The 11,865-nt window shown below is 42.8% G+C and overlaps 1 protein-coding gene across 1 annotated transcript; it reads left to right on the top strand.

The window, feature by feature from the left end:
* The first annotated feature begins 7,622 nt into the window (after nt 1-7,622).
* LOC145394707 (cuticle protein AM1159-like) lies at nt 7,623-10,943 on the top strand. The gene is made up of 4 exons (XM_080268488.1): nt 7,623-7,631; nt 9,681-9,770; nt 9,921-10,048; nt 10,775-10,943. Exons 1-4 carry the CDS (start codon nt 7,623-7,625, stop codon nt 10,941-10,943), a joined length of 396 nt encoding a protein of 131 aa, XP_080124614.1.
* The last annotated feature ends 922 nt before the right edge of the window (nt 10,944-11,865 follow it).

The following is an 11,865-nucleotide window of genomic DNA, read 5'->3' as shown; positions in this document are numbered from 1 at the left end:
CACCTTCAAAATAATGTTCAGGACTGCAGGAGCCAAAATGAAGCATCCAAACCTACCGTGGCGGAACCAACCAAGCATAAAGGAGGGGAGGGTCTCTGAGCAAAGGGCGCCATAAAACCCAGGCCCTTTTCCCTTCCCTCATGATGTGATGCGTCTATAAAAATTCGAAGGTGCGCCTGGCTATGCATTCTGAATAACTGTTAACACACGGGTATTTTTATGCATTAGTTTATTACCTAATTTGAGTACCTATGCTTACCTGTTGTATGATAGCTTATAGTATGACGTTCAGAGGTAAAAGGAATATACTCCTGCACTGAGGCCAACAACAGTAACAACAACAGCTATTATACTGACGGCAATAATAACAATACAACAGCAACACAAGCGAAAAACAATAATGCTAACAGTAATAATAATAATAATAATAATCACAATATTTCTTTGGGATAGGGGAGTTTAAGACACCGAATCTGTGGGACAAGGTAGCAAAAACACCCACACGAAATTCAGTCCCTTCCACCTGGTAGAGGGTGATCTTGGAACGTCACCTGTTATTTCCTTAGATAATATCCTTCAGCAACGCCAAACCTGTGCCCCCAAGATATTTACCTGAGAAGCACAAAAGCCTTCACTCACCAAGGTATTTTTAGTGGCATAACAACACGCCATTAGGAGGTTTTCTTGGCACTTAAGTCATCAACAGTGACATCGCAATACCCGCTCACTGACAGCCTTCACCTCCACACCAACTCCCCTTCACTAAAAAACGCATGATTTTTTTGTGTGTGTACCGTTATGTGTGTGTGGGGGCAAACACACACACACACACACACACACACACACACACACACACACACACACACACACACACACACACACACACACACACACACAACAACAACAACAACAACAACAACAGAATATGGCAAAAAACGTAAAGTAATTCAAAGCAGAAAAAAAAATTAATTATAAAAACAACGAAGGAAATCACAATCCATTAATATTCTCATTACCACAAAAATAAGTGACCCCATAATTCTAACTACACAAGATATAACTATAATGAGAATAATTACTCGCATCATCTAACTCTATCAATAAATTCTAACTTCCCAAAGCATCTAACTCCCCTAGTAAATTCTAAACACACACACACACACACACACACACACACACACACACACACACACACACACACACACACACACACACACACACACACACACAACGATATCATTTAGCAGAGAGGAACCCTTAAGTCAAAGGATTCACGTCTTTCTTTCTTTCTTTCTTTCTCTCTCTCTCTCTCTCTCTCTCTCAAAAAACCCACGCCCTGGTCAATGTCAAACCAGTAATTCATTCGCCACCCTAGCCAACAAGGAAGATTTAATTGCCCTTGGAAATCACTGTATTAAATTAGGTCGAGACTGCAGGGTTAGGAATGAGGTAGTTAGGTAGTTAGGTCGTTAGATTTTGTGGGTAGTCTGGGTGATTAGACTCAATGTGTAGTTAGAATTTGTTTAGGGAGTTTGATTCTCTGTGTGGTTTCTGTAATTAAATTGTGTGTGTGTGTGTGTGTGTGTGTGTGTGTGTGTGTGTGTGTGTGTGTGTGTGTGTGTGTGTGTGTGTGTATGTGCGTGTGTGTGCGTGCATATAAACCGGGTACGACTCACCTTTTTTAACCTTCCTCCATCTCCTTCTCTCTCTCTCTCTCTCTCTCTCTCTCTCTTTAACACACACACACACACACACACACACACACACACACACACACACACACACACACACACACACACACACACACACACACACACACACACACACACACACACACACACACACACACACACACACACACACACACACACACATACCTGCATGCCTAACCAGACATAAACAAATACAACCCATGACGTATAGAAATGAGTAGCCGATTACAAGGCAAGTCTCCCCTCTCTCTCTCTCTCTCTCTCTCTCTCTCTCTCTCTCTCTCTCTTACCCCATTCCACTATTATTACCTCAGTTATTTACGGCCGTCTTCTACCCGCTTTCACCTCTTTTCATTTTTTTTCTCATTTTTCCTCTGTTTTTTTTTTTCATTCTCTCTTTCTTACTCCTACGTTCTTACTTTTTTTTTTTTTCACTCATGGTTTCTTCCCATTCTCACCTCTCTCTCTCTCTCTCTCTTTTTTTTTTTGTCTGGTCCTCCATTTTTCTCACTTTCTTTCTCTCTTTTTTCCATTAAGTTCTCTGATATCCAAACTTTCCCTCCTATTTTTCGCTTTTCCCTCCTCATCTTACGTAGTGTCTCTCTCTCTCTCTCTTATTCCCTTCGCTTTTATCGTCTTCCTTTTCTCTTCCTTTAGTTTCCTTTACTCATTCTTTCCCCTTCAGTCAGCAAGGAAAAAAAAAAAATGCAAGGGAGTTTTTCTGTCTAAGGATCGTAATGTTTCCATAAAATATCTTAACACACACACACACACACACACACACACACACACACACACACACACACACACACACACACACACACACACACACACACACACACACACACACACACACACACACACACGCATGAGAGGCATTTAATCGAGGCTCAGTGAAGCGATGCTCAATTTTCTCTCCTAATAAAAACACACCCCTCTTCTTCGCCTCAGAATTATTACTCTTAAACAACACACACTTCTGTATTTCGCCTCAAAACTTTATTCTTAAACAACACGCACTCCTCTACTTCGCCTCAAACTTTCTAATCTTCTACTTCTCCCCAAAAATTTACTCTTAAACAAGACACTCTTCTCTATTTCACCACAAATTTATTTCCATTAATAAGCAACACACACGCCTCTACTTCGCCTCAAAGTTTTTACTCTTCTACTTCACCTCAAAAATTTTTCCATTCATGAGCAAGGCACATTCCTCTACGTCGCCTCAAAGTTAGATTGGACAAGAGATGAGAAGGACGTTCAGTGCTCTAGGGATGCATATCAGGCAGAAATTTAGGTCAGGTTAAGGTCTGGGAAATAAGAAGTGCAGCCTTGTGTTTACCTGGCCACCAAGCTATCGTGTACAGTCTACTTCATAAATCCTGTCGCCACTCCTACCTCTCTCTCCACGGACTTTGGAAATCAGTGTGGTTGACCTGAAACAAATGACCTTTATGACGCTGATCTGAGGTGGAATGAGGTCATCGGGGTCATGTGTTGCGGATTAACCCCACTTATTTTCAGGGTACATGGAAAGAAAATTCAGGAAAGACGACAGGACTTCTGACGTCGATTGTGCTGTGGGGCGAGAGTACTGCCTGGCCCCACCATCTTAGAGGCGAGGAAGACAAATTAATCTGACTCCATCTGAAATTAAGAGAGATAAAAAGATAGACACAGATAGACACATAATTATACACGAAGTAAAAAAGAGTTTATGTGTGTTGATAGATTCCCAAAGACTGATGGACAAATATAGAACGATTGCAGATTTATATTGATATTAATAAATCAAGCTTATATTTCTCTTTCCTCGTGAGCTCACACAAATACTGACAGTCACTCAAAACTTATCGTCCCCCCTTTCCACACGTAGAGTTTTGAAATATGGGCGATGAATTGTGCTACATGGAGTACAGTGTGATTATAAGTGAAAAAATTGTCCTCCTTAATTATTATACTCTTTTTACTCAAACTTGGCCTGAAACTGCCATCTCTCCACCTTGAATGCTGAGTTATAACAACAGATTAACACCAGAATATGATGCTAGTCACGAAGAAGTGCTATGGAAAAAAATATAGAGCTGTAGTGCTGTCTTTTTCTGCCACTGAGCTACGTAAAATAAGCTGCGCTAAGACGAAATTTTGGGCCAAGTTAGAGTAACACAGTATAGCACATCGAATAAATCATCACATACGTGTGTTAGGCTCTCTCTTTTTTTTTTTTTTTTTTTTTTGAGGCCCCCTGTTAATAGATTCACGTATCTGCAAAACTCGCTCATTTTCACATCCATTGATCCTCAGGGGTGTGATAATTTTTCGGCTGGCTGTACATGCAGGTTAATGGTTGGAATCAAATGTTGGTTTTATTTTCCAAGATAATTGTGTTGATAAGCTCATTGACTTATAATCTATTCTGCCAGACTTACTGTACGTCGTGTGTAGCTCAGTGTGTGTGTGTGTGTGTGTGTGTGTGTGTGTGTGTGTGAATGATGCGTACTTAGTCATGTGTATATGTGTGTTTTGGTGAGACTGATGTGTACTTAGTCATGCGTGTGTGTGTGTGTGTGTGTGTGTGTGTGTGTGTGTGTGTGTGTGTGTGTGTGTGTGTGTGTGTGTGTGTGTGTGTGTGTGTGTGTGTGTGTGTGTGAATGATGCGTACTTAGTCATGTGTGTATGTGTGTTTTGGTGAGACTGATGTGTACTTAGTCATGCGTGTGAGTGTGTGTGTGTGTGTGTGTGTGTGTTTTCTTTGATGAGAATGATGCTTAGTTAGTCGTGTGTGTGTGTGTGTGTGTGTGTGTGTGTGTGTGTGTGTGTGTGTGTGTGTGTGTGTGTGTGTGTGTGTTTTAAGGCAGACAGTGACAAAGCGACGAGGTAATATAACTGTCAATTATTAGCCAAAGCACATAAATTATTACAAGAACCTTTTATATATTATTATTTTCATTTTTTTTTTATAAGTGTCACCGCCTCTGTAGCTGACCCTAAGGCGACGCTGTGTATAAAAATAACTGATGATAAACTGGCTAATGATATTCTTGTCTGTGTCCTTCCTGAGTGATGGAATTATTGAGTACTTGATTAATGTCCTTGTTTATTGATTTCCACATTGTTTTGCATAATTTTCTATCGATATGTGTTTTAAGATTTACCCGTGTGGGCGTCCTAAGAGAGGCCTACGTGAGACTAATCCAGACTAATTTCTTTGTTGAAAAGGTTGGCCTTCTTATTCCTCAGACGTAAACTTGGTGAAAATTTCTGCCTGATAAGCATCCTAAATCAATGAAGCTATTTGTTATCCCTTATCTTTGACTGGGGTTCTTTTTGTCTGTGGTCTGTCTGGAGATTTTGTTTCTCTCTCTCTCTCTCTCTCTCTCTCCCTCCCCCCCTCTCTCTCTCTCTCTCTCTCTCTCTCTCTCTCTCACACTCCCTACCTACCTACCTACCTACCTATCTATCTGTCCACCCACTTACCTATCTACCTACCTGTCTATCTTATGTAAGCCTCAGACGACTTTACTGCGGTTAGGAGATATTTTTGGAAGTGGGATAGTTACATACTGACTTCATAATCCCTTACAAGGAAGTGATGTCTTTCCAGAGTGTAAGAAAAACAACCTTGTGGCGGTGGACAGACAAGGCAATAATGATGTCACTGCCTTGGATGGGTCAGTTGTTGACTTCTTGCTAAAACAACGACTGGTTCACCCAAGGCTGTCAGCTACCACCCACCGCTATGTTATCCAGGGTCACTCGTTTCCTGTGGACCTCATGACCTCATGCAGGGGACGTGGTGGTCAAGTGGTAGGGGACTGGACTGCTGACCGAAAAGCAGATCTTACGCTGAAGCAGGAAACAATTTGGAAACTGTGATGTTACTGAGAGATCTGCTTCTTCATAAACATCTTCATCTCAGGTAAAGGTAATGGGGAGGGGACAGACGCCATGAGGCGCTTAATCACGGTGCTTATTTGCGTAACTTAGGCCTTTGAGCCTGTGGCGAGCTTTTCACCCAATATCCTGGTACACAAGGCCACTGCATCATTCAGGTTACCACAGTTACCTCACCTAAGAGTTAGCCCAGGTACTTATTTTACCAATCAACCTTTAGCCCAGGTAATTATTTTACCAATCAACCTACGAAGAGTGGATGGACACCTGAGTCCAGTGACGTCAGCTACCCGCACCAGGATTCGAACCCTGCAGCTAACGGGCCGGTAATTTTACAGTCAGCAACTCTGACCCCTCAGCTACCTCGGGGGCATTAAGTATGGACGGTGAGTATTAACTTCCACGTAGTGATAATTAAAGGTGTGTGAAGGCAGTTATATGTGCGTAGGAGCATTGCTGAGTACCAGGCAACGGACTTTGTACTGTGTGCTTAGAGTCAGAGGCATGGAAAATATTCACCCCATTAATCTTAACATTTATATTTACCCATTTTATTGTTCACTGCTTACAATGGTTAACTTGGATGGCTGGATCTAACGCAAGACAGTTTTGTTTAGTTGAGAAAAATCCCAGCAATCAAACGATATTGAGTCGTATCCTCGTCTGCTTAGGAGGCTTTTTTACACCTTTTTCCCAACGATTTATTTTACGTCTAACAGGTTAATATAATTTTGCATGTTTATCATATAATTTAGGAGATTTTGATAAGCTCTGAAAAAACCATTTGTTGTGACGGGGTTAGGGGTCGTCTTCAGCACCTCTTTCAGAACCTTATCTCTGTCCCTAGGCTGAAGGAAGTCACTTGTAGATAATAAGATAAAAAAATAGGTTATCGGAAGGAAGGGAACACATATCTGAAATGCAATGGCTGCCTACACGCCACCACACTCTCGTAGAAGGCTCCCTATCGCCTTACCACAGACGAAAATATCAGCGAGTCACATGAAGAAATAAACCGGTCAGGAGGAGCTGTCAAGAAACACCATTTATTGTCGAAAATATATCCCTTAGACTCCCTAGTGGCCTGTATCCAATGGTCAATGCCATGGTTACTCAATGTGAACTCAAGAGCCTTCACCTCTCACCCTCCTGAAGTCTTCCTTCGCTGTCTGTTGCTACCCCCAAACGAGAATCTATAGTTTAGGGAGACTTTTCGATCTCGAGGGGTTAGTCTTCCTCAGTCTGTCCTTCCCTCCAAACTAGAATTTATAATTATGGGGATACTTTTCAGTCTTCCTCAGTCTGTACATATTTCCCTCTGCCTATGACCTCCAGTCTTTAAAACGCAATGTGTCCAGGCATCTCGACATGAACGGATCTTGAATTTGGCTCTCCTTTCTTTCCCTTTTTCTTGGAGGGAGTAATTATTGCGGACTTCTCGCCTCTGTTCCCTTCGTCCTTGGATAAAAAATAAGCTACATCCTTAATGCCCCCCTCCAGGACTAGAGATCATTGCTAAATTGAATAGTATTTTGGTAGTTTGTTTATGATAAAGGTTGCCAAAGGTTGAATAGATTAAATTTGCCGTTAAGTCTCCTCTTTTTCGCTCCCTCTCATAATAACTCAGTCCACGTCTTTTACCTGTCCCTTCCTCCTGCCTTCCCCTAACGATACCTCTACAGCTTTCCTAAGACCGCATTTACAAACCTTTTTAACCATGATTCCTGTAAAAAAAAACTGCTTACATGAACACTTACCCTCATTTACACAACTACCAAAACTTCTGAATCAAAACTCGTGATGCTGAGGTGATATAAACACAAAAAGCCAGAGAATTCATGAAAATACTTAGATGTTATGGGGACTTTTATTATCCTGTAAATTTGCCCGGGGTTCTTTATAAATTCAGTCCCTGGCGCCGGTGTCTGTGAGGAAGGACAAGAGAGCCAGGGGGTATATAAGCAGCTTCGACCCCCCTCCACCTCACACTCGACCCTCCACCTCGACACAGCAAACATGAAGCTTGTGAGTATTCTGGGGGGATGTTTTTTTTCTACAAGATCAATAGGTCATACATCTTATTTTTTTCTGTTTTTTTTTAATCATGAATATAGTGCTACCAAGAGAGTTTTTTTTCTTTGCCATATAATTTTTTTCCCGATTTGTATCACTTAGTTGTATATTTACCTCCTTTTTTTGTCGAACGTCAATACCTCATACTTTTTTAAAATCGCAAAGGTAACGTTATCAAGAACGTGTTTTTCTTCCCATATCAGTATCTAACACTTTTCTATCAAAGAATTAGATGTAACATTAACTAGGCCTATTTTTTTCCCCTGTATCAATGCCACATACTTTTTTATCGCAAATGTAACGCTGGCAAGGGAGAGCTGTCTTTCGATTATCAGTACCTCACACTTTCCTATCATGTCTTGAAATGTAACACAATTAAGGGGTTATTTTTTCTATATATTTTAAAACCTACATCAACATCACACACTTTTCTACCACACACTTAAAAATAGCAATACCAAAGCTGTGTTTTCTCCGCCATATCAATACTTAACACCTTCCTATGACAGACTTATATATAAAACTACCGTGGCAGTGTCTTCTCTCTCATAACAACATCTCACGCTTCTCTGTCACATATTTAACCACACTTCACGCTACTTCGTTTTGGTGTCCGCCTCCGCAAGCGTGACTATAGCGTTGACGTCACTTCCTGGCCTCACGGTGTCCTAGTGGCTCTGTCGGTAGCGCATTTATCTCCCTCGTCTGGGTGGTAAGGGATAAAAATATTGCATCCTAATCGCTCCAGTAGTGGTTGTTGGAATTAAAGTAGAAAATTGAATATCGTGACACCAACATGAGCGGGAACATTACCACTTAAGTAAGTTTTAATCAACATTCCATCAACACCTCATCTCTAAGGCCACTTGTACCTGAAAGCATGAAAGTGGAGGTCACAGAAGGTCACCGTCCCTGAACGTGACGTTGTTGTTTAGAACCGGTAGGCCGTGAAGTCAAGGAGATATTCAAAGCCTATAATTAGAGGGTTTATTAAAAGAGACGTCCTTGGTGATGTTGAGAGGCCTGAGATGGATGTTAAAAAAAAAAAGAATAATTTTAACTTGGCTTTATATTCAACGCTAAAAAGAGGGTTTATTTCCTACACAGCGGTACTCCAGGCTTTATCTATGGCAGGGTACTCCAGGCTTTATGACAGGGTACTTCAGTCTTTATGGCAGGGTGCTTCAGGCTTTATGGTAGGGTGCTTCAGGCTTTATGGCAGGGTACTCCAGGCTTTATGGCAGGGGCCTTCAGACTTTATGACAGGGTACTCCAGACTTTATGACAGGGTACTTCAGGCTTTATGACAGGGTACTTCAGGCTTTATGACAGGGTACGTCAGGCTTTATGACAGGGTACTTCAGGCTTTAGGGCAGGGTACTTCAGGTTTTAGGGCAGGGTACTTCAGGCTTTAGGGCAGGGTACTTCAGGTTTTATGACAGGGTACTTCAGGCTTTAGGGCAGGGTACTTCAGGCTTTAGGGCAGGGTACTTCAGGCTTTATGACAGGGTACTCCAGGCTTTTTTTTTTTTTATCTATAGCAGGTTACTTCAGGCTTCGTCTATCAGAGTCTTATAATTCCGCATAAATCCTCGTGTGAATTTAAAACCATAAAAAAATCACATAACATAGCATACTCTTTCAATTTTAAGCCCCCCCTTGCTCGCCAGAACATGTTGTTTTTTTGCACACCTATATTGACTCTTTGGCTACGACCCCCCCTCCCCCACACGAAAACAAGTGAGACCTAAGCTGACCCCGGCCCATCTCGTAGGTCAAAGAAGCTCCCTAACACCTCCTCCTAAGCGATTTATCTTGCTCATTATACCTTGCCGTCCTCTTCTGTGTAAAGTCATTCTAATGTCATAATACTCTGCAAGAATAATGTACAAAACGATATTAGCCAGTCGCATCCAAAAATAAATCGCTAAGAAAGAGGTGCAAGGGAGCTTCCTTAATTGACAAACCCCTGACACTCTCCCTCTCTCTCGTCTACTGAAGGTGGTTCTCGCCTGCCTGCTTGCGGTGGCCTTGGCTGCCCCGAGACCCGAGGAAACCGAGGACGACCTAGAGACCGAGGACGCACTGGAGGTCGAGGACGAGGTGGAGAAACTCTACGAACCGGAGCCGCAACTGAGGGAACAGGAGGCTACGGAACAGGTACAGAGGGTGGAACCGCCGAAGCAGCGCCCCCAACCGAAGAGGGAGCGAGGGGACATTAAATACGTGGCCATCTTGAAGGACGAGAGGCAGGACAGCGGCGACGGCAACTTCAACTGGGCCATCGAGACCGAGAACGGCATCGCCATGTCGGTGATCGGCACTCCCGGCGCCGAGAAGGGTCAGGTCAACATGGAAGGCTCTTACAGGTGGGTCAGGTAGCAAGAGTGGTAATTACAGGTGTTCAGGTCAACATGGAGAGTTCAAACATGCGGTTAGGTCAACATGGAGGGTTCAAACAGGTGGGTCAGGTCACAAGGGGGTAATTACAGGTGTTCAGGTTAACAAGGAGAGTTCAAATAAGTTAGGTCAACATGGAGGGTTCAAACGGGTGGGTTAGGTCAACATGAAAGGTCAGGTCGACATGGAGGGTTCAAACAGATAAGTTAGGTCAACATGGAGGGAAACTACAGGGGATCAGGTCAACATGGAGGGTCAGGTCAACATGGGAGGTAACTACTGGTGGATTAGGTCAAGAAGGAAAATAACTACAGAGGTGTAAGGTCAACATGGAAGGTCAGGTCAACATGAAGGGTTCAAACAGATGGGCCAGGATACAAAAACTACAGCTCTAACAAAAACTACTACTACTGCTACTACACTTATTCCCACTACTATTACTATTATTCTTATTCCTACTACTGTTACTACTATTCTTATTCCTACTACTACTACTACTACTACCGGTACTACTAGTACTGCTACTACTACTACTACTACTACCCTTATTCCTACTACTTTTAATACTATTCCTATTCCTACTACTATTATTACTGTTTTTATTCCTCCTCCTCCTCCTCCTCCTCCTACTATTACTACTACTACTACTACTACTACTACTACTACTACTGCTACTACTACTACTACTCCCACAGGCTGACCTTCCCTGACGGCACACCAGCAGAGGTTAGCTTCATCGCCAACGAGTTCGGTTTCCAGCCTGAGTCCGACCTGCTGCCCACGCCCCACCCCCTCCCTCCCCACGTACACGAGCTACTTCGCATCGCCGAGGAGCAGAGGGCGGCCGGCATCACCTTCGAGTAGCTAACACGGACACGACCCCACGACCACCACCACACGACCCCCGCAGGCCCCGGCATATGAGTGACCGGTGCTGGTAACGCCACGCACTGAAGCTTGACAGTCCTTCATTTTTTGTTAATAAACGCATCACATAGACTATTACCTTTTCCTCACCTTTGCTCGGTAACATCAAGGGACGAACCACCTATTAAATAAAGAAAAATAAATAATGGAATAAATTATAAACATTAAGTAAAGATAGAACTGCCGGGGACACTCTTTTCAAGGCCACTGCTTAGAGATTGCGATGTCGAGAAACAAACAGATTGATACAGGTTTTACGCTCGTCTCCACAGCACACGCCCTCTTCCCCTGCATGACTGACCTCCTATAGATGAACACGTAAAGGCGTTCATAAAGTTAAAGGAGCAGTGGTGCAGATGGAGTGAATACCGTGCCGTGATGTATGGAATAGTGGTGTGCGGAAGAGAAATACAAAGTGCTAAATATCATATCAGGGAAAGAACAGGGAGGTTTTAGAAGAGACGTGGGTGGGGTGGGTGGATGTGGTGTGTGTGTGTGTGTGTGTGTGTGTGTGTGTGTGTGTGTGTGTGTGTGTGTGTGTGTGTGTGTGTGTGTGTGTGTGTGTGTGTGTGTGTGTGTGTGTGTGTGTGTGTGGTGAGTTCTATGGAAGAGCAACTTACTTTGGCGACACAAACTTCTTATTTCACGAACATTCACGAGTAAATCTGTACACGTAAGAACATCGCTACATCCGAAAACACTGTACATCTGAGCATAATTTGTACAACTAAGCTTTCTCTTCAAAACATAACACGGACATTCACAACTATATCTGTACACCAAAAACATGTGCTGTACTTAAGAACATCACTTCATCCTGGGACACTGCACAACTGGGCATATTTAGCACATCAGAACA

The sequence above is a fragment of the Coenobita brevimanus genome, chromosome 28, assembly GCF_032717465.1.
Source record: "Coenobita brevimanus isolate Jiangsu-jjx chromosome 28, ASM3271746v2, whole genome shotgun sequence".
In the NCBI taxonomy this organism is placed as follows: domain Eukaryota; kingdom Metazoa; phylum Arthropoda; class Malacostraca; order Decapoda; family Coenobitidae; genus Coenobita; species Coenobita brevimanus.
The sequence above is the reverse complement of the archived record's forward strand: the minus strand, read 5'-3'. Positions and strand labels throughout refer to the sequence as shown.

What these genes read in the sequence shown, in the direction of transcription:
- LOC145394707 (XM_080268488.1), top strand. An exon ending in AGACCGAGGACGCACTGGAG is followed by an intron (nt 9,771 to 9,920) that starts GTCGAGGACGAG and finishes GCCATCTTGAAG; the next exon opens with GACGAGAGGCAGGACAGCGG. An exon ending in AACATGGAAGGCTCTTACAG is followed by an intron (nt 10,049 to 10,774) that starts GTGGGTCAGGTA and finishes CTACTCCCACAG; the next exon opens with GCTGACCTTCCCTGACGGCA.